The sequence below is a fragment of the Planococcus citri genome, chromosome 4 (assembly GCF_950023065.1).
Source record: "Planococcus citri chromosome 4, ihPlaCitr1.1, whole genome shotgun sequence".
In the NCBI taxonomy this organism is placed as follows: domain Eukaryota; kingdom Metazoa; phylum Arthropoda; class Insecta; order Hemiptera; family Pseudococcidae; genus Planococcus; species Planococcus citri.
In genome coordinates, this window is record NC_088680.1 from 47,530,045 (window position 1) to 47,551,792 (window position 21,748).

At 33.8% G+C, this 21,748-nt stretch overlaps 5 protein-coding genes and 1 long non-coding RNA gene across 9 annotated transcripts; 5 read left to right on the top strand and 1 right to left on the bottom strand.

The window, feature by feature from the left end:
* Positions 1-134: 134 nt before the first annotated feature.
* Pak (serine/threonine-protein kinase PAK 3-like protein) lies at positions 135-5,030 on the top strand. 2 transcript variants are annotated; one of them, XM_065361691.1, is made up of 11 exons: positions 135-468; positions 786-859; positions 930-1,152; positions 1,931-2,090; positions 2,181-2,383; positions 2,474-2,775; positions 2,851-3,037; positions 3,114-3,306; positions 3,377-3,573; positions 3,664-3,801; positions 3,880-5,030. In XM_065361691.1, exons 2-11 carry the CDS (start codon positions 798-800, stop codon positions 3,973-3,975), a joined length of 1,761 nt encoding a protein of 586 aa, XP_065217763.1. In that variant the 5' UTR covers positions 135-468; positions 786-797; the 3' UTR covers positions 3,976-5,030. The 2 variants fall into 2 exon arrangements, with proteins under 2 accessions (XP_065217763.1, XP_065217764.1); XM_065361692.1 differs by having other exon boundaries at positions 933-1,152.
* A 1,487-nt stretch (positions 5,031-6,517) lies between these two features.
* Positions 6,518-8,002, bottom strand: RPA2 (Replication protein A2). The gene is made up of 2 exons (XM_065361696.1): positions 7,123-8,002; positions 6,518-7,037 (listed from the first exon to the last, which is right to left on the bottom strand). The coding sequence occupies exon 1, from the start codon at positions 7,868-7,870 to the stop codon at positions 7,133-7,135; it is 738 nt and encodes a 245-aa protein (XP_065217768.1). The 5' UTR covers positions 7,871-8,002; the 3' UTR covers positions 6,518-7,037; positions 7,123-7,132.
* A 515-nt stretch (positions 8,003-8,517) lies between these two features.
* Positions 8,518-12,454, top strand: Rab11 (RAS oncogene family member Rab11). Of its 2 annotated transcripts, XM_065361699.1 has the most exons (7): positions 8,519-8,676; positions 8,770-8,859; positions 9,263-9,384; positions 9,610-9,683; positions 9,883-10,157; positions 11,349-11,493; positions 11,745-11,969. In XM_065361699.1, exons 2-6 carry the CDS (start codon positions 8,820-8,822, stop codon positions 11,480-11,482), a joined length of 645 nt encoding a protein of 214 aa, XP_065217771.1. In that variant the 5' UTR covers positions 8,519-8,676; positions 8,770-8,819; the 3' UTR covers positions 11,483-11,493; positions 11,745-11,969. The 2 variants fall into 2 exon arrangements, with proteins under 2 accessions (XP_065217769.1, XP_065217771.1); XM_065361697.1 differs by lacking the exon at positions 11,349-11,493 and having other exon boundaries at positions 8,518-8,676; positions 11,745-12,454.
* Positions 12,455-12,588: 134 nt separating this feature from the next.
* On the top strand, positions 12,589-15,802 carry LOC135843726 (tubulin beta-1 chain-like). 2 transcript variants are annotated; one of them, XM_065361695.1, is made up of 7 exons: positions 12,589-12,912; positions 12,976-13,084; positions 13,176-13,371; positions 13,640-13,799; positions 13,922-14,374; positions 14,758-15,019; positions 15,117-15,802. In XM_065361695.1, exons 1-7 carry the CDS (start codon positions 12,856-12,858, stop codon positions 15,302-15,304), a joined length of 1,425 nt encoding a protein of 474 aa, XP_065217767.1. In that variant the 5' UTR covers positions 12,589-12,855; the 3' UTR covers positions 15,305-15,802. The 2 variants fall into 2 exon arrangements, with proteins under 2 accessions (XP_065217767.1, XP_065217766.1); XM_065361694.1 differs by having other exon boundaries at positions 12,589-13,084.
* Positions 15,803-15,875: 73 nt separating this feature from the next.
* On the top strand, positions 15,876-16,741 carry LOC135845604 (uncharacterized). The gene is made up of 3 exons (XR_010558780.1): positions 15,876-16,022; positions 16,123-16,291; positions 16,525-16,741. It is a non-coding gene; the product is annotated as an uncharacterized LOC135845604 (long non-coding RNA).
* On the top strand, positions 16,741-20,023 carry LOC135845188 (uncharacterized). Its single transcript, XM_065363654.1, has 6 exons — positions 16,741-16,782; positions 16,865-17,056; positions 17,683-17,766; positions 17,890-17,964; positions 18,029-18,199; positions 18,397-20,023. The coding sequence occupies exons 1-6, from the start codon at positions 16,741-16,743 to the stop codon at positions 19,357-19,359; spliced, it is 1,527 nt and encodes a 508-aa protein (XP_065219726.1). The 3' UTR covers positions 19,360-20,023.
* The last annotated feature ends 1,725 nt before the right edge of the window (positions 20,024-21,748 follow it).

Genomic DNA, 21,748 nt, shown 5'->3' on the forward strand with positions numbered 1-21,748 from the left:
AGAATCAAAATTGTCATGCTTAATTCAAAGTAAATAGGTATTTCTCGCATTTACCTATTTTTTTCTTCAACCACTTCAACCCTTTTTCGTTTTCTGGAATGTTGTCATCACAGAAAATTGTCGAGAAAAAAAAAGGAAATTGGAGTAATGAAAATAAGATAAAACATGAAGCAGACGGATTTCGGAAATTGTAGAATGACGGAATTTGCTTGTGATGATTAATGTAATAATTATTTAAAAGTGTTAAATTATCACTGAGTGAGCATGTTACTTGGGAAATCCATTCGTGGTATTATTGCTGTTTCGTATAAGTTATACTGACAATCTTGAATTGTTGCTCGAAGGCATATTTGTTCTTTACTTTTTCAAGTGTGTTTAGAATAATGTTATATAATCTATTTACTTTTGCTGCGGTGCATTACGTTTTGTAGCACACATATTCTTGGAAAATCACGTTTTATTTTAAGTGTAAGTAGACCACTAGTTAATCGATTGTAATTGATTGATCCACATCCACATATTGTTACCTTTAGCTTTTCGTTCCTATAAGGTATTTATTTTTAGCTCGTTGAGTTATTTCGTAGCAGTACGATATCGGCGTTTCGGTATTGTTTTTTTTAGTTATCACCGTCAAACTGTATGAATCATGTGGCGTATCATTAGCACTAATTTCTTACTGGTTATAATTACACTTCGTACGTCATTCTATTGACGGATTGATTCTATGAAAAACACCTATTGATCCTGTTGTTTACTAATGTTTCCTGACTGTTTATGATTTCCAGTGATTGTAATCGATGAAAATGTCGGACGAAGAAGATAAGCCACCGGCACCTCCTGTTCGACTCACTAGTAATAGGTATGCCTCGTTTGACGTTCTACGTAGAGTATTTCTGTTACATATTATTGAATTCTTTTCGTATTTGTAGTAGTTTCCGGGTGGCCAGAGGTGATAACTCGCCTAATATTCCAGTAGACATGAGACCGCTTCCGAAAGAACCCGACAACGATGATAAGAAAAAGAAAACTAATAAAAGTAAAACCGTTCGAATAAAGCATAAAGTAGATTCCGAAAAACCCAACATATCATATCCAACCAATTTCGAACACACCGTTCATGTCGGTTTCGATGCGCATACGGGAGAGTTTACAGTGAGTAAAGTATTATTTTTTAAATCAATGTCTGAGAAAACGAGCACCTCGAGCTTCATGCTTTAGAATACATATTTTCAAGTGATACGAAACTTGTATTCGCGAATGATTAAGCCCCGATTGAAATTACCGAATTTGTAGGTTGATATTTCACGTACATGGTGTAATATTTCGAGTATAGCTATGCATGGCGTTTTCAGCCTATAAAAAAGTAGATATGCGAATTACCTAATGAAATGGTCACTCGCAAAGCATGGTTTTCGGAGGGTAGTTTACACACGTTAATTTAGATCGTTTCGATGAGTTTTGTCAGGGAAAAACAAATCAATAATTTCATCGAATACCCACTTACACTTCTTTTAAAAAGTACGCCAGCAGTTAAATGTTATTTGCATGTTATTTTTTTTTTCGCTGGTAATCGTACTTGACATTAACACTGTATTTGTATTAATTTTTGTTTCAAGCTGCCAATAAAAGTAAGTATCGTGTTTTGCCTTGAAACAAAATCTAAAATCAGATACTTTGGGGGGAGTATTTTTTTTAAACTGAAAGTACGAGTTGATTTATTCAACCGCACGTAAGCGTACTGGAAGATGTACAGTATTTCGATTGAGTGATGCATGGTAGCGTTGAAAGTATTATTTTGCTTGAGCTAGTTCATGACGAAGTTTTTAAAGAGAATTCTACGGAATATGAATTTCGTTGCAGCTCAATCTTTGTTGCTGGTTTGTCGAGTATTTAGATAAATTATTAATTTTTATGTTGACTGATTCTTTAGGGAATGCCGGAAGCATGGGCTCTATTACTTATGAGCTCGAATATCAGTAAGCAAGAGCAAAAGAAAAACCCTCAAGCGGTCCTGGATGTATTGAAATGGTTCGATAGCTCGAGTAAAGAAAGCGAAGGATCTAAGTATATGACCACTACAAAGATGGTTGGTAAGTATATAACTGGTTTGGAGTCGTTTCCGGTGATTTTTCTTCCTACATATTTACAATTCGATTAACGATTTATTGTATATTTTTCAGCTCACGATGATATATCAAGGCCTACTCTTAGACATGGAGAAAGTGGCTCGTCGCAAAGTCAAAATTCAGGTTTGAGTCAACCATCGAGTAGTACACCATCATCTACAACTCCAACCGATACTGAAGGTACAACAGGTATCACTTCCGAAGAAGAACCTACTCCACCACCCATCGCTGTGAGACCTGAACGCACAAAGTCAATTGTTAGTCAACAAACGATCATTTTTTGAATCAAATGAGCTCTGCCTTCGTTCATTTTTTAAAATTACAATTCATGTTTTTTTTTTCGATAGTACACCAAACCAGTCGAAGACGAAGTATCGGAAACGTTACCGAAGACTGCCAATGGTACGGTACCATTTACATCGGTTTTGGATAAGAATAAAAATGCCACTGTACCTACCTCACCTCCTCCTGTATCATCTGCTGTTAATACGACCCAAGTCAATACACCAACCACAACACCAGCTAATAGTACGACAACGCAAAGGCGAAAGAAAATGTCAGACGAAGAGATCGTTGAAAGACTACGAACCATCGTTAGCATCGGTGATCCGAATAGAAAATATACCAAAATGGAGAAAATTGGTCAAGGGTACGATTGCTCGATTAATTAGACTATCGTATTTTGAAGGGTTATTTTTCTACTGTATATTATGGATGATTTCAGAGCTTCTGGCACTGTGTACACAGCCATAGAAACATCTACTGGTATCGAGGTAGCCATTAAACAAATGAATCTATCCCAACAACCGAAGAAAGAGCTGATAGTAAACGAAATTCTCGTTATGAGAGAAAATAAACATCCGAATGTTGTAAATTATCTAGACAGTTATCTAGTCGGTGATGAATTATGGGTTAGTAGATCGTTGACTCTGATACAACCTCTATTTTAAAAACATTATCGTAACTGAATTGTATTATTTTGCTCAGGTTGTTATGGAATATTTACCTGGTGGATCGTTGACCGATGTCGTTACTGAGGCATTCATGGATGAAGGTCAAATCGCCTCTGTTTGCAGAGAAGTTCTGCAAGCGTTACAGTTCCTTCATTCCAATCACGTTATCCATAGAGATATCAAGTCTGATAATATTTTACTCGGTTTGGATGGAAGCGTTAAATTAAGTGAGCTACTTGTTTGAGTTTTAATTCACCGGAGAAGACTATTGCCATAAAACACCTCGTATTTTTACAGCTGACTTTGGTTTTTGTGCCCAAATCTCGCCGGAACAATCGAAAAGAACGACTATGGTTGGTACACCGTACTGGATGGCTCCAGAAGTGGTGACTAGGAAGCACTACGGACCTAAAGTTGATATCTGGTCTCTGGGCATAATGGCTATTGAAATGATCGAAGGAGAACCTCCTTATTTAAATGAGAATCCTTTACGAGTTAGTATTTATGTACCTTGTGAAATTTTCTTTTGTGCTTTGAAATTTAATTTTGGTTGAAATATTAATATGTATTTGTCATTCTTCTAGGCTTTATATTTAATAGCCACTCATGGCAAACCAGAAATCAAAGAGAAAGAAAAATTATCGCAGATCTTCCAAGACTTTTTAGACAAGTGCCTTGTTGTCGACGTTGATGAACGAGCTTCTGCTTCAGAATTACTGAAGGTAAATTTTACTTCGTCAGCAAATCACTCATCGTAATATTTCTCAAAAAATAACTATAAAACTACGTTCTGTTTTCAGCATCCTTTCTTAAAGTTAGCTAGACCGTTGAATAGTCTAACGCCATTGATAATTACCGCAAAAGAAGCGGCCAAAGAATCGGCGAAAAATCATTGATCGTTGATACACGTACTGGACTTCGAACTTACGTTTTCAAATGAAACGAATTTTGTTACATTAGTTAATCTTGTTACCTTTTTAAATTCCTTTATATATCTTATAATGCCGTTTACAAAGCGAATGGTACACACAAGGCAGATCTCAGTCGACGGAAACCATTCTTAATAATTCGTATTACCTGAAGCATTTATTCGTCGTTTTCGATTCGTTCTTTGCAGGGTGTCTTTGTTAATAATAATTTACTCCTAAGTGTTTCGCATATCCGAGAACTTCTAAAAATAGGGCTTGGTTTTTCCCTTCTTTTCCTTGTGTAAATAAATGTGTTGACTCGATTTATAGATAATTTTATACCGAACTCGACGATACGTGTCAAGATTCCCCAGGGGGTTTGAGTTATTAACCGTTTTTACTCTCGCTATTTATTTACTCTTTTATTTGTTTTATTAACGAATTTTATCGATAACGTTTTACGTAATTCATATCAAATGATTTTTTCTCTTTGATTATTGTTTAAGAAAAATGTCTTTAAAATTGCGTAATTGATAAGTAAGAATTTTGAGCTATGTGGTAGAGTTGAGATCGTGTAAATGATGTATTTGCGTTTTACAACGTTTTGTTTAATCTTTCGAGTGTTTTATTGACTGTTGTTCGTATTTTTGAATTTTCAACGTAGGTAGAGAATTACTATCGAAGAAATTCTATTCTTCAACGAAAACTTACCTGAGTTTTAAGTGTAAAAATTGCTCATCGATTTAAGAACACGTTGGCGATAAAATTACGATACATCGAATTTACCAGAATAACGAAATACGCCTAAGGTTTATAAAATTCTAATTAAATTTTAAACAAATTATTCTGAAAGTTTCTCGGATATGACGTGCTTGTCATAGAATCTAAGTCTATCCCTTAGTCAATCCCGGTGTTATATTTATTAAGAAAAATACTCGCTGCGACAACGAAGTATAATTTTTTTTTAATTTTACGGTAACGAACGATTAACAAAATGGTTTTAAAAAAAGTAATCAGTGTAAGTATATTTTTATCTAATGCTTTTTTTTGAAAGCTATTAAACGAATTTAAAAATGTAACCGTTTTTAAACGAATCTGTGTTTTAATCCTAAACATATTATTTATGCGTTAAACTCAAACGTATACTTTATTAATATGTACTACTTTTCAATACAAGAAAATGATTTTATTCGAGGTAAATCTAATGTATATTAAATTTTTAAGTAACCGTTGCGTCTTCTACGCTTTCATAGTGAATTATCAGCATTCATTGTGTAAAATATATGCTACCTATTTGTAGATTTAACGGTGCTTTGATAATAATGCTTTGAGTGTAAAATATTAAAATGACCATTAGCTTTTTTGTTTTTTTTTTTTAAATCAACGGCTTAATACCCTTTTTTTTTAATTTTTTGAGTCAAACTCACTATTATTTGTTTTACGAATCATTCGTATCATGTGTTTGATTCGTAAATACTCGTAATTATCATATCCATTTTTTTAAAGGGTAATTCTATAAATTTGTATTTAGATTTAAAGTATTTTTAAACCAGTATTTACCCGCTTATTTCCGCTCTTTATTTATTTATTTTTTTGCGTTGGGAAGTTTGAGTTTTTATTTTATTATTTTTTATTTGTTTTTAATGCAATAATATTTTGTATCTTATTTTATCTTCCACGTTACAGTTTTATCTTTTCTAATTATTAAATATTTATTTTTTTGTGCATCTTCGAAGTAATATAATTTAGGAACTGTGATACTACGCCAAATCACTGTTGAAAGAATACAATAATAATAGTGATGTAGATTCTTTTGTATTTAAATGAAAAATAATCATTGTGTATTATGTCAATAAAATATTTATATTCTTGTAAAATCGTTGATTTTTTGAAGTGAATGAATAATTTACTTTTCTTCGTCAGATGGATGGGTGATGTTGGTTGACTCTCGAAACGATCAAATTTGCTTTCATGGTAAGAAAGCCAAAGAATCAGAAATTACCAACATGTAAAGAGCAAGTCGCTCTTTTTGTGGAAAAATCAATCAAAAAATTGAGTGTTTTACAACAACGTGGATTTGATGAAAAACAATTATTAAGATGACATGGTAAAAAATTTTCGCATTCTATTGATGTTGAGATTTCTTCTTCCTTTTGCAGCAGGTTTGGTCTCAGCTCATTTATCTCCCCTCCTTCATTTTTTAAAGGTCGTTTTTTTCAAAATCCAAATGGACTAGGTACATTTGTACACTGCAAATATGCAGCAGACCTCTGAAGTGATGCTTATACTGTGCACGACAAAACTTGTATATTTTGAGTGAGGCAGATGGGTACAGTAAGAAAAGTTTATCTTTTAATAAACTGAAATAAAATCTTTCAATTGTTAAAATTTCAGCCTTAAATCATATTAGAATCGAACTCGTGCGTTTTGTAATATCGAAAGTTCGACAAAAGGATACCTTTTATTGGGAGTTTATTAGCAGCGAATATACACCAAATGTCAACAATGGTTCATTCAAAAAAACAAGCAGTCGTTTTAAAGAATTGTAATAAATGAATAGGAGCATACAATTCACTTACGTATATAAACTTATTTTGAATACAGAATGAGAAATTTCTTGAGAAAAACGAAACAATTACATACTATTAAAAACAATATATACAAAAATGAAGAACAAAGTACTCAGGAATTAATTATCACAAAGAAAGAGATGCCAGAAGACTTCTATAGAAAATCATAAATGACATTTTTTCGAAAATACAATAATAAACGTTGAAGAAAGCAGATTTCGGAAATTAAAAGTTCATGGGTAGAAAGAAGACTGAAACAAAAGCTCAAAATTTTTAAGATTTCAACCTTATCGAAATTACATTATTGATGTTGTACGTTCGAGAAAAGGTACACTTCTCATGATATCATCAGTACCAAGTTTATACCAAGAGGACGATAGATGGTTCATTTTATGAAACAACTCGGGATTTGGAATGAATAGTAATTGATGAGTACAAGAGCATAAGGTCGCTTATATTATCTGAATACTGGATAATTTCCTGCGAACAGAACAAAACAAACACATCTTCATGAAAATAATCGATACAAAAATAGCAAGTCAAAGATCATCAGCATAAGACTTACGTAAATTGTACTAAGCATCGGTAGCTCTGTAATGAAAATCATCGATCGTCGCATAAATATGGCCTTCGTCAATAAGGAACTCGATTATTTTATCCAATTCGGGAGCGGGAATTTTAACATTATGAGAGATTTCATTTTTATGCATGCCTGCATCCGTTTTCGCCGTTTGAATAGCACGATAAACTTTATTCTGTGCTGCAGTTAGATTCATTCCATTGTTAACCGGAGCCTCAGAATTATTATCTTCCGGTATCTGCACCTGCCTTTGCTCTTCGGCTTTCAACGGAATGTGTATCACTTGCAAATAGTGGTACGAAAGTTCGCTTAAATTCTCAATCGGGCGTATGTTGTAGACAAAAAGAACCTTTTGGTTGTCGTTCCTTCTGAGAGTACCGGTCATTCGGCAATACATATTTTCAGTAACATTCGACCCTTTAGAATCGTTGTCTCCTTCTAACCATAACATTCCCTCGATGATACCGCTCCAATCTTGAATGGTGTATTGGATCTTGGTAGTACTAATAGCAATAGCTTTAACTATGCCAACGACTTGCATCATCGTTACAGGTAAACCAGCAATCTGCAATTGATCTTCTGGACTGTCAAGTATTTGTTTTATCGCCACAGGAACTACCGATGAATGTCTCTTCTTGTTATCTGCTGCAGGAGCGGCGCTTTGACTTTGGAGGTTCGATGTGTCGAAGCCACCTCCACCACCAGCGACGGAAAAATCAGCATCCGACCACATTTTAAAGATTGATTAGTAGTTAATTAGAAATTCTAGCAAATATAGGAAATTACAAATCGCAGAATACGAAAATGAACTCACGAAATTAGCAAAATCGCGCCTTTACTCACCACATGAAATTTGAAAACAAAAAATTATCAGCAAGGTTGGCCACATTATATATTCTTAAAAAACGCTGAATTCTTTCACCCTCTTTGAATTAATATTTCATTATTTCGTTTCTGCAGTATATTTTCTATTATTTACCATATTTATTGTTGCTTCCTTTTTGTTTTATTCAATTGCAATAATTACTTTCTGTTGCGATTAATTTTGAAGAGAAAAAAATGAAATAAAATTCAATTTCCATTTTGATTCAGTATCACATGTTTTATTATCGCAAAAGCAACACTGTTTTTGATAATGATTGTGACATCGCGTTTTATAAAATGCCCGTTTGTTCATCGTAACTAATTTGATCCATTTTTTCAATGAAAATTGAAAATCAATGTTTAGCCCTCGAAATATAATTATAGTTATATTTAAATAATATTATCGATATCAACTCGCGTAACGTTTGAATAAATATCAATTTTAAGCTCAAATCGATGAAAAAAAGTTCAAATCAAGTCGAACTTTTTCACGAAACAACGCGACATCGCAGTGATCCGCACCATTTGAAGGAAACAAAACAGTCGTCTTTCGTCCACCCCCCTTTCGTTCTGAGTAACAACATGTCCAAAAACTTAATCTTTTTCCTCTTTATTGTTTGTAGATGCTTCGATTGATACAAAATTTTAATAGGCTTAATAATTTAAACGCAAAAAGTAGGTGTGATTGAATCACATTTTCGATGGTTTTATGTATTTCATGCACGTTTTCAATGATTTAATACCGTGTCGTTACAATTTGCTTTACAGTCCTGCGAAAGTGTTCCGAACTTACCACATACACAGAAAATTAGTTTATAATGGGAAACCATGATGACGAATATGATTTTCTATTTAAAGGTATGTCGTTATTCTTATTCATTATCGGTACACTTCGATCGTAATTAACGCAATATATCCTCTTATTCGATATCTTTGCGCCATTTCCGGTCATCAAGTGTTTCCTATTTTTGTACAATTAACCAATTTCCTACGTATGAAAAATCACGTCAAACCTTGAGGAAGATTCTTTTGTCTGTGATTTATCGAGATAATTGAGTAAATTGGAAGAATTTCCAGCCGAAACTGAACCGAATATGTCGTTTAAATGGTTAAATGTACGAAATGGAAACACTTCTCACTGAGCTACGAACGATAGTTCGCAGGAAACTTATCACCACTAATCACTCCCTTTGTCTCGAGTGATATTTCTCATTTTCACGAAATCATTCTTTTTATATTACATGTACTTGTTGCGTTGCAGTGGTCTTAATCGGAGATTCCGGCGTGGGAAAAAGTAATTTGCTCGCTAGGTTTACCAGAAACGAATTTAATTTAGAATCAAAATCAACAATCGGTGTGGAATTCGCGACGAGGAGTATACAAGTACGAAAATTTATTATCTATACGTAATTAACGATGGCACAATTACGTCGCATTTATTAAATGTAGTAAAAATGCACTAATATCGACACACAGGTCAAGAATGAAAACAAGTTCTGGCTGTGTGGTCAAAGGTCGTATTACTTACGAGTGATTGAAAATGTTCTCGGTACATTACGTGTTAATGAACGTGGGTCGTTTTTTGTGTTTTCTTTTTCTATTTTACAGGTTGATGGTAAAACAGTTAAAGCTCAAATATGGGATACAGCTGGTCAAGAAAGATATCGAGCAATCACATCAGCGTAAGTATTAGTAAAATAAAATCGTGCGAAACGATGTTTATAGGCGATGATTATCTTTACTCTTAATCTGAGAACGTCGCATCATTGCTATTTCTTATTTGTAAACTGACCTTGGATTTTGAATATTTCATCCTTGAAGATTCGTCTATTTGTCAAATATTTACAGCGTATGTAAATTTGGTTCATCTTTATTTTGCAGGTATTATCGCGGTGCTGTTGGCGCATTATTAGTTTACGATATAGCTAAGCATTTAACCTACGAAAATGTTGAAAGATGGCTGCGCGAATTACGGGATCACGCCGATCAGAATATTGTGGTCATGTTAGTCGGAAACAAATCAGATCTGAGGCATTTAAGGGCTGTGCCTAGCGAAGAAGCTAAAGCATTTGCTGAAAAGAATGGTCTCTCATTCATCGAAACGTCCGCTCTAGATTCGACAAACGTAGAAGCCGCTTTTCAAAATATTCTCACAGGTATGGACGATCTTGAAGAAGGTGTTGAAAATTTACTTTGTCCGTGTTTCGAATACTTTTTCATGTCGAACGAAAATCATTTGAAATTGATTGTTGATTCGAGTCTAGGCTAAATCTAGCTAAATTTAAATCATCACGTTTTTTTCAAAATGAATCATGCTAAATGAATTTTCTACGTTAATTACCGTAGTACTCTTTATCATTGCATAGCATTCGATCAAACCATTGTTTTTGCGCGACCGAGCAAAAAAAATCATGAACCTCGATAGGATGTACATACGTTTTATAGAAATTATTCCAGTTTTGGATTACTTTGTTTCGATATTTATCTTTCAATTCATTTAGATTCGTTAAAATATTATTCCTTTTGTAGTATCGTATCCATCATCCTTTAGAGCTCATTTGATGGCTTGTATTTTGTTCAAGTTCTCGTAGTATTTACGCTTTGATTTCCTTTTACGTTTTTATTGCGTTGAATAGTTTTCAATTTGCATGCTTAGAATTTTATTGGTTCAATTATCGAGATGATAATATGAACCTTGTGCGCGAAATACATATTTTATTGACACACTGTCGAGAACAAGGATAAAATACATAAGTGTATCGGCTGACGTCATTCAAAAGCGAACTAAAGTTTACCATTCCTTTTCTACCTGCGCGTATGGATATTTCTGCAAATCAGTATTTATTTTTCGACCAATCAAGAACAGAAACATTCATCAAACGAGTAAATCTGTAACGAAAACATCGCGTGGAATGGTCGTTTTATAGTGGGCGGTTGTAATATGAATTTTTATTGTTATCTCTCGAAAGTATTCGAGCAACGTGTTCGCCGAGAGATTGACAAATGAGTTATATTACTGGGGAAATTCTCCATATCATCAAAATTCATCCGGAAGCGTATCCTCTCGCGTTTATATTTTTATTACGAGAAAAATTCCATTTTCATTTCGACTAATGGGGAAGAAAATTACGTATGTAGGGAATCGACCCTGGGGTAACGTGCGACGATTATTTCTCAGCAGTAAATTACGTTCAGTCGACAGCACGAGGCGACGTGACGTGTGCTGAAATTTTGGCGCTTCTTTTGGTGGCGGTATTTTATCAGCTTGAATTAATTTTTGACGTTTGTTCACCTAGCCAAAGTAAATATTGTTTTATGATTTGATTTTTTTGTTTGGCCTGGGGTAGAATTATACAGAAGTGCATGGCAGAAGCAGATGCGCGATCCCCCTGAAGGTGACACCATACGGCCAAATGTCGAACCTATCGATGTGAAACCTACAGTAAATCCAGACCACGTTCGTAAGCAATGCTGCCAATAAAAAAACCCCAGGTCAAATGCTTTTTTAGTTTTTATTTTTAATCAGCTTATGATTTATTTTTTTTAGTTGGATTTTTTTGAATATTAAAGCCTTAATTAAAAGTTGGCCGAAGTATAGTATACCAATGCGCGTATTCAGTGCTGTAGCATGACGAGCTCTCCGTTTATTTTGAAATCCTATTTTCTTTTTTCAAATTATTTTCACTGTGTAATTTTCTGACGATTATTTTAACCTGTTTTTGTTTTTATTTTCTCGTTAATAGAAATATATCGTATTGTATCTGCCAAACAAGTACCAGGAACACCAGACGACGATGATGCAAGCACCAGAGGTGATCTATTCCGACCAATTAGAGTAGAAGCCACAGCAACAGCCAATGACTCTGACACTCATTTCCATATTAAACAGTTCTGTTGTTCTAATACGTAATATTATTTTCCCCCATTTCGTAATTGTTGTAGGTAACTCGAGAGTATATATTCCAATATGTCATTTGCCATTATTTATTATTAATTTTTTCTTTCTTTATTTTCTTTTTTTTTTCATATTTTTTTTTTTTCGTTATCTCGTGAAAATGGCTTTTGTGTATAAAGTGTCAACACATTCATTTTGCGGATAAGTATATCCAGTTTTTACCTTATTTTTTCTTTTTACTTTTTTTTTAAATTTATTATTTTTATTTACGAAAACGATTAATACCACCTTACGCTTGTCTCGTTGAATAAAAATTACGCGAGTAATCGTAAATATACAAAATAATGTTACTAATAATTCAATATTGTTACACGTTTTTTTTTTCTAGATCTTTGTACATATTTATACTTTTATGTTTTATTTTCGAAAAGAAAAAAAATAGCAAAAAAGTAAAAATTACAAATAATCGTACAGCTTGTATATATTTATGAAAATGGCTAAATATAATTATCACTATGTTAGCGTTATCAAATTTTAAATATATGTGTATAAAAACGATGAATTTTGAGTTTTTAAATGGCGTGTTACGTGAATAGTTCCCTGAAGATAGAGGTTTTGAGAATCCAGGGATCGAAACTGGTCTGGTGCCCAGTGTCCCTTGATTTGAACAAGTTCCAATTTTCCCTCTGGGGTTGATTTTTTTTTCATTTCAGTCCATCGGTTATTGGGCAGCTAGGAGCAAGGAAAGAAAATTTTGACTTTAAAATACTATTGTATTTTTAAAAATTCTTGGCTAGAAACAATGTTATCTATTAAAAGACACTCATTGAAGATTATTAATATCAATAAATATATCAGCAAAGTTCATGAAAATCAAACAAATTGCAAAACAAATTTCTTGTATAAATTTTCATAATTACCTAGTATTTTATTAACACAAAAATAGTCCTACTTTCATTATGAGGGAAATCGTTCATCTGCAAATTGGGCAAAGTGGAAACCAAATAGGAACAAAGGTTTGTTCATTAGCTTTCCTACAAATATACCTGCTTGCTACAACAGCATTTATTACTTTTCAGTTCTGGGAACTATTATCTGATGAACATGCCATTGATCCTAATGGACATTATTATGGTGATTCACCTTTGCAGTTGGAAAGAATAAATGTGTACTTCAATCAAGGATTAGGTAAGCTGTATTTCATGGAACTGATAAAAATTAAAATTCACTGATCTGTAGATCTACGAACCTATCTGATACGTTTTTCTTTTTTATTCAGGTTGCAAATATGTTCCAAGAGCAGTTTTGATTGATTTGGAACCGGGTGTTTTGGACTCGATCAGAGGCCGAGAGATTGGTCCGTTATTTAGGCCTGATAACTTTATCGCTGGATTAACTGGAGCTGGTAATAATTGGGCTAAAGGGCACTATACCGACGGTTCAGAATTAGCTGATGCTGCTCTAGAAGTAGCAAGGTAAGTACGAGTATGAATTTTGTGGTGGAGAGGGGAGGGGATGATAAACCATTGTGTGTCATATCACCAGCGTTAGAAATAAAAGTTACATTCTCTGCAAAATTTTTTAAAATGAAAAAGTTGACTTTGGGTTCAAAAAAAATGGGATCAACTTGTGCTGAAAGATTATATTTTAGGTTCACTGGTGATACCCTCCGCCTCTCCCAAAACTGAAAATTTTTGAGAATTTTTGTACGTTATACTGAAAATATTATCTTTTTAAATGCAGGAAAGAAGCTGAAGGAGCAGAATGTCTGCAAGGATTTCAAGTGGTTCATTCTATCGGAGGTGGAACAGGATCTGGAATGGGAACATTACTGATCAATAAAATCAGAGAAGAGTTTCCTGACCGAATTTTAAATTCGCATACGGTTATACCATCGCCAAAGGTGAGTACTAAAAACGTGGACTGGAACTTTTGGAGTTTACGTTTGAGGAAAAGAATAATTAACCAAACAAAATTTAGATTTGTGTGCATGACACTAATATTTGCATACCTATCTAATTTCAGGTATCCGATGTGGTAGTCGAACCATACAACGCTACATTATCCGTCGACCAGCTTGTTGAAAGTACAGATGCAACTTTCTGCATTGATAACGAAGCTCTTTTCGATATCTGTACGAGAACTCTAAAACTATCCAAACCAGTATACAGCGATTTGAATCACCTAATATCGTTCACATTATCCGGTATCACCACCAGCTTCCGATACCCCGGTCAGCTGAATTCAGATTTAAGGAAGTTAGCTGTCAACATGGTACCGTTTCCTCGACTGCATTTTTTCGTACCTGGATTCGCTCCTTTGACTGCCAAAGAAGTCCAAGATTACAGAGCGATGACTGTGAATGAGTTGACTATGCAGGCTTTCGATATGAAAAACATGATGACCGCTTGCGATCCTAGAAATGGCAATTATCTCTGCGTTGCTGTTATTTTTCGAGGTCGGATGTCTACCAAAGAGGTTGATTATTTGAGTTTTATAAATTCAATAAGCTTAGCCCTTACGGGAAAAAAATAGTACTTTCTAAGTAGTACTTAGTTTTTTAACGGAGTAAAAAGTACTACTTTTTAACACCTTCATGGAGAAATATTAGTAGTTTTACGTAAAAACTACTACTTTTGTCTAAAAACTAGTTAAAATTACTACTTCAAATTACGAAGTAGTAATTTGAACTAGTTTTTAGACAAAAGTAGTAGTTTTTATGTAAAACTACTAATATTTCTCCATGAAGGTGTTAAAAAGTAGTACTTTTTACTCCGTTAAAAAACTACTACTCAGAAAGTACTATTTTTTTTCCGTGAGGGAGGGTGTTTATTTAATGTTTTGTATACGATATGTAATAGGTCGAAGAACAACTTAGTGCCATTCAACAAAGGAACTCTATGTATTTCGCTGACTGGATACCGAATAATTTGAAAACAGCTGTTTGCGATATACCAAATCGAGGTATACCTATGTCGGTTACGTTTATTGGAAATACCACCAGCGTACAAGAGGTATTTAGGAGAATTGCGAATCAGTATAACGCCATGTATCAGAGGAAAGCTTTTTTGCATTGGTACACCGGAGAAGGAATGGAAGAAGAAGAGTTCGCCAAAGCAGAAGGTAGGTGTATCAATCTTGCTGATAATTTCAGAAACTTGTAAACTTTTCGACGAATTTTTACTTTTAAGTAGAAACTGATAACGTTTGTTATTTTTAGGTAATATGCTAGATTTAATTTCCGAATATCAGCAATACGAAGAAGCTAGCGGAGATGATGACGCCGAGTACGAAGAAGCTCCCAGGTTAACTTTAAGAGAAGGTCCGACGACTACTACCGACGCCTCAACAGCAGCTCCGAGCGAAAGGCCGGAATCTACAACTACTGGCACTACTGCATTAAGTTGATTGATGATACGATTTGTTGTTTTCATTTTTTGTTGAGTATTTCTAGCGAATAAATTTAAGTCGTTGCAAATTGTTTGTGTTAGGTAGTTTTAATGTACTTATATTGAATAGGTATATGTAAATTTGTTTTTATAACCTTTGTTGATTAATTATTGCTGTTCGTTCGTGGCTTATAGTAAAATATGATTGTCTGTTAGTTGATTTTATAGCATACATCAAATCTGAAATATTGTTAAGATTTTTTAAAGATGATTTGTTCGTTGTTTTTAATCTGTATTTTGTCCAAATTTCTCGTACTAACAGAGTAAATATGTTTCGACTTTCGGGAAAACTTGCTCAAATTATTTTTTTTTTAAATTTGTATAGTAAGGTAAGATTTTTAAAACTAAATTGTATGTGGTATGGTAACATAAGAATTACGCATAGTTGAGCTATAAATTGTTTTCGGGTTTCGATGTTGATTGTGCCGACGCAGTGACGCCCAAAAGAAAAATAAAAAATTTGTGTGTAATTTGTGCGTTAATCAAACAATGACGATCGACGCGAAGTCTTGATAGGTATGTCCTGAATTCACATAATTTTTGTTCACAATTGTGAATGAAATCTTATCGTTGACACGTATAAAGTAAAAATTTCAAAGTGCTTGATCCAAAGTTGACAATGAAAAATTTCTTGACCTCAGTTTGTGTGTTCGTGTTGGTTTTTGGAGTTGATTCCTGTCGGTACCAATTTATTAACCTTTTTTTAAAAAACATCGTTAATGATGCAATACGTAAATACAAATATAATTTTTTAATCGATGGATATTAACATTGCAGTAATTCGTGTGGAAAATACACTACCAAAGCCGAACTCATTTCCTGCGCTAATACTAAGAAAATTAATACTTTTGCCCGAGCTGGCAATTCCGTATGAAGTAGTACAGAAAGAAGATGTAAAACGGAAAGAAGTCGTTAAAAAGTTCAAGTTTGAATTGTTTGACGTGAAGTAAGTGTATAGAATTATTCATGGATATCCAATATATATGTACAACTTACATCTTACCTGAGTAATATACTCGTATGATATGATGATTAAATGGAATTCAGAAATGTTTAATCTATACCTACTTTTGATGTAGGTAGGTTAGATACTTGAATACTTTAAATGTATAATAAGTAGATAAGTAGGTACCTGTTCTGCAATTCTTCCAATTTAGATCAATTTTCATATTTTTTCAGCATTGAAGCCGTGAATAATTTCAGCATTATTTATATGTGTCCGAAAAACGATACGTCGTTGAAATTGAAGTTGAGCAAAACACCGGAATGTGAAAGTGAACTTCGTGTGACAACTTTTATCAATGGTCATCATTGTGGCAGTAAAAATAGAAAAATATACAGAATTGGTTATGGAATGAAGATAAAACGTACGATATTTCCAGTATTTCCACCAGCATGTCAGGTAATGATCATACCTTTACAAGATTAGCCAATATTGTTTCATCAACTCTCAAACCAAGAATGTTATCACGTCTTCCGATTTCGATCGAAATTAATCAAAAAATGTTTTAATTTTCAGAATTTGCAAGATGATGAAGATGCCGAATTGGAGAGAGTACAATATCCAATGTATAAATCATGTTTCGACGTAGTAGAAAAAAAAGTTTATCATGTAAAATACAAATTGAGGAGTAGGAATTTTATATATAATCTCAAATCCAGTGAAATTTACACCGAAGAACAATACGAAATGATTTTGCAACGTGAACGGGTAGAAACTCTCTTTATTTGGTTGAGTAATATTGAACATTTTCCAATTTTGGTGCCGGTTTTGAGAGGGATTTAGGTAATAATCCTCCCCAAGAGTCCAGTTGTTTTTTTTTAAATATATTTTTGATAGCAAAAAATGGTGATTTTTCAAGCATTTTTATGCTCTGGTGAAAAAAATTGGAAATACCTACTTTAAAATTTTGCATCCTTCCTTCAATTGGGCACATATCACTTTATTTTTCCATATTTTTCGAAAGGAAGAGGTTTTTTTCTTTCTCAAACCTACATTATTGGAATATTTGTAATTCATGGGTACCTATATACTAAACAAGCTATTTCACTCGAAACACTGCCTTTCAGACAAAGTTCAGTCGCTGAAGTTCCCTTCTTTTGAAAAATTAAATGAATCAATGGCATTGTTATTTGATTATTCTGTTCCCTCAAGGAAACTTAATTTAGTTAATTTGCCTCATCCTCACACTCAAAAAAATGCTATGACAAAATTACTTGATTTAGATCCAATTATCCCCCCCCCCCAAAGAAAAATCCTGGGGCATCGGCACTGTTCAGTTTCTACACATCAAAAAAAAGTGAGTGATTTACCTACAGTAAGTTTCGCTGTTTCAGGAATTTCTAATTGAAATGGCCTTAAACTTTGATGGAATGCCAAAAATGAAACGTTCTGAATTTGAAGAAAACGATGACGAAGAAGTAAGTCATTTTCTACTACAATATTGACTTATGCATTTTTTTTTTTTTTTTTTTTTTTTTTTTTTTGAAAAATATTACAGTGACCTATAGTAGGTTTTTACCTATCTCATGATTTGTTACTAGGATTCGCCCGAGGAGACTGTTCCAAAACTCACAATATTACAGAGCGTGTTAGCTTTTGACTTTAGTCAGAAAAAAGTAAGTTTTTAAAAATTTTTCCTAATATGTTGGCCAGACATATTAAAATCTACTTTTTTTACAGAATGAAGAAAGCTATTTGATCCCATTCCAACTGGTTTCTCATGAAGATGTGATTCTGTACAATTGGAAAGTGGCCACGTTCCATGAAAAAAACTACAGTCTTATCTGGAGCAACGTGGCAGACAATGCATGGGGAAAAATCAACTGGTATTTGAGGGATTTAATGACGCGAGTATGTTTTCTATTTTTTCTCCTCGTAATAGGTAATGGTTTTTAAAATTTGCAAAAACAAAAAAAGTAGGTAGGTATACCTATCTAGTCTACCATTGTACCTACTTTGGAAAGTTGTCTATCTACATTTGATTGCCTATACTCTTTTCCTAACCTATGTACATCTAATACTTCACCTTCCATGTTATTTTTCTGCAGGGCGATTGCGATATAGATGTATATTCCGGCGTCCACGATTATGGAAAAGATGGCTATCCATATTATCTATGGAAATTCGTACGCAGTAACTTGAAAGGTATAGTTATTGTAATACATAATCATCCTCGAGGCGATAAAAAAGACTACGGACATTTATGCAAGAAATACATCGACGTCAGTTGCGAAAGATACGGATTCCCTGCGAATGAAAAAGAAAAAGATCGAGGATTAACTTATTGTTGTCCAACTAGTGCTGTAAGGAATGAACTTCCCTTCTTTAAAGACAGATTCGTAGAACTTCAACCGCTTGAAAGTGGTCACCTATGTGACAGAAGTCAAATTAATCCTCCGTATCGCCCCAAATATGAAAAAAAATTATATTCATCGTTCAAATCTCTTCCTTCAACTTCCACAAATGTACCTTACGAACGGATTTCCTCACTGGAGTCATCCGTACATGACCCTACACCTAGTAAACTAAATTCGACTGCGGGCTCGCCAAATACATCTTCTGAAATCGAAGGGGAACGAGAAGACGTGGTTGATCATCAGAATGCAAGGTTGACTCCGAGTATGGAACGTATTTTAGAAATGATTCAAAGCAGAATGATGGAAGCCGGAGTGGATCCGACATTTTATGGACCGAATCCACCCCGACCAGGAACGGCACTGGTGGCGACAACTCCTAGTCAGACAACTCCTGGTCAGACAACTCCTAATCAGACAACTCCTGGTCAGACAACTCCTAGTCAGACTGGAAGTGATATCGATGATGGGCCCGATGCTGTTAAGACTTCATCGGGATGGACTTCAAGTATGGAACGTAATTATGAAATGGTGCGAAATGCACTGGTGAACAAGTCGTGGGGCAGAACGAGTACGAATAAGTCGTGGGGCAGAACGAGCAGTATGGTGAGTAGCGCGGACTCAACAACTTCAGCCATACCAGTGGAGGCGAATTAGCATCATATCTATTTCGAAAATGAAAACATTTTTGCTGCCCAAGCTTTATGATGAAAAATTGTCGAGGGAAGTCCCCTGAATAATTCCTGAGAACTATCACTCCACAGACTCCTAGCTAAATTTTTTATGGGAGAGTGACCCCCCCCCCTAAAAATGTTGCTAGAGGTCTGTAGGGTACTGGTAGTCCTCAGGAATTATTCAGGGAACTTCCCCTGACAATTTTTCGTGATAAAAGCTTGGGTAGACAAGATTTTTTCGTATGTGCCTCCACTATATCAATGCCTAGATTAATTCTTCTATTGATGAAACTGAAAAAAGAATGAATCGGTTCAAAGGCATCGTCTACTACTCTTTAAGAATGCGAAATAGAAAAAAAAAGATTTAAAAGAAATACTTTGGGTACCTATCTAAATTACATATTGTAACTTTAAGTGGTGATTTATGAAATGTAGTACCTACCTAATTATACAAACTTCTATAGAATATCCACACCACAACTTAATAGTTTTGCAAAGACTATAAGAGTAAGAAGCAATGATACAATTACCTATGTGTTGAACTTTTGACTGTTGATGTACATGCATTTTATATATATCTTTATCTTCTTGTACCTATTCATCGTTATTAAATATTACAAACTGGACGTAAATAAACGTCAAAAGCATCCATTGATTCGTAAGTTGAAAAGTGAAATCTTTTATAAAGAATTCCTGTGGTTTTTTTTTTAAGAATAAAATTTGCGTAGGAATGAGTTGTAAAATTTAAGAAAATCCTTCTTGGTTGGGAACATTATAAAAATAAATTTTTACTGAATATTCGCACAAAAATCGAAACTAGAATGATTTCAATTTTTTAGTAGGTACTCCATGTGTACTTTTGCATATCTTTTGCTCAGAAAATTCTTTCGAGATGCCAAAACTCAGATCCATATCGTCCTACTTCAACTGATTCTGGTATAAAGTTCACCTTTTATAGCGAATCGTAGTTGCAGTATAGATAATTTCAAGTTTATTTTCTCACCAAAATCTGCACAGTGAATTGGTCTAAGTTATTTTTTTTCAAACTTTTATTCGAAGTTTCCTATTTTTGGCGGTAAAAAATGATTTTAGAGCCCATCAGCACAATTCTATCAACTTGTAGAGAAGTGAGATTTTTTTTCAATTAGGTAAATAGGTACCTAAGGTAGAGTGGGGTAATTGCAAAGCATGAAAGCACTATTTGATTAGTGACACTTTGAGAGGGCGCTGTGAGAAGACTATTGCATGGATGACGCTGAAATTTGTACCACTTATACTTCAGGGGGTTCTCTATCAACGGTAAAATTTTGGTACAATTTGGTTCACAAATCGTGGAGAAAATTGCAATTTGAAAATTTGAAAATCGACATTTGCATTTACCCCATGTTAGGGTAAATGCAAAAGTGGGCGATATTTTTTTATTTTTTTGCATTTTCAACACACTCACTGTATTCTACGTGTCATTTGCTAACTTTTGATGTATTCGTGGTCTTGATTCGGTAAAAAATTCGATAACTTTTCCACTTCCCAAAAAAAATTTTAGAGAAGTGAAAAAATGTTGAAAAATAATTTTTTTTAAAACTCGCTAAAATGAATAAAAAATCAACTATTGTTCATTTCTGATGTTTTTATGTGAAAAACTCGTCATAGAAATACATTTTTCGTCAAATATATTAGTAAAACGTTAAAAAGGAGCAATAATTTTAAAACTCTGTAAAACTGTTAATCACTTCTCTAACGTGTAACTCATCATGTGACTGTGGAAGTTTATTTTTTTTGTAATTTCGAACCATTTTCAAGTTATTTAGGGCAAAAAAATATTTGTGGTAAGTGCAAAAATGAAAAAAAAATTGTTTTTGCAAATTACCCCGAGTCAATTTTTTCTGGGGTGATTGCAAAAACGCAATTTACTGCCAAAATTTTAAAACAATTTCAAATTGCGATATCTTACCTTAAACTTCAATCCTTTATGACCCTAAATCGTGAAAATTCCAGATAAATCGACAGGTTTATTCTTGGATTTTTAGTTTTTTGAAAATTTAAAGAGTTTAAAAAAGCTGTTTTAAGGACAATTTTGAAACATTTTTGTAAAATACTTGGGTATAAATTTTTTCGAGTAAAGTGGCCTAATGTGAATTCTTTCAATTCAACTTCCATACATCAACAGCTGCTAATTTTGGGCCACTCTGGAGCCTCTGGTGATTTTCCAACTCATTATCAGCACCCTTTCGATCGCTTCACTTGATTACTGCGATCCGCAAAATTCCAGGAGTGCCAGAAAAGTGAATTTTTCGCCAATTTGCGATTTCCAGAAACAGTAAAAAAAAATACTGTACCTATATAAATTTTCGAACGGTCAAAAGGAGCACTCA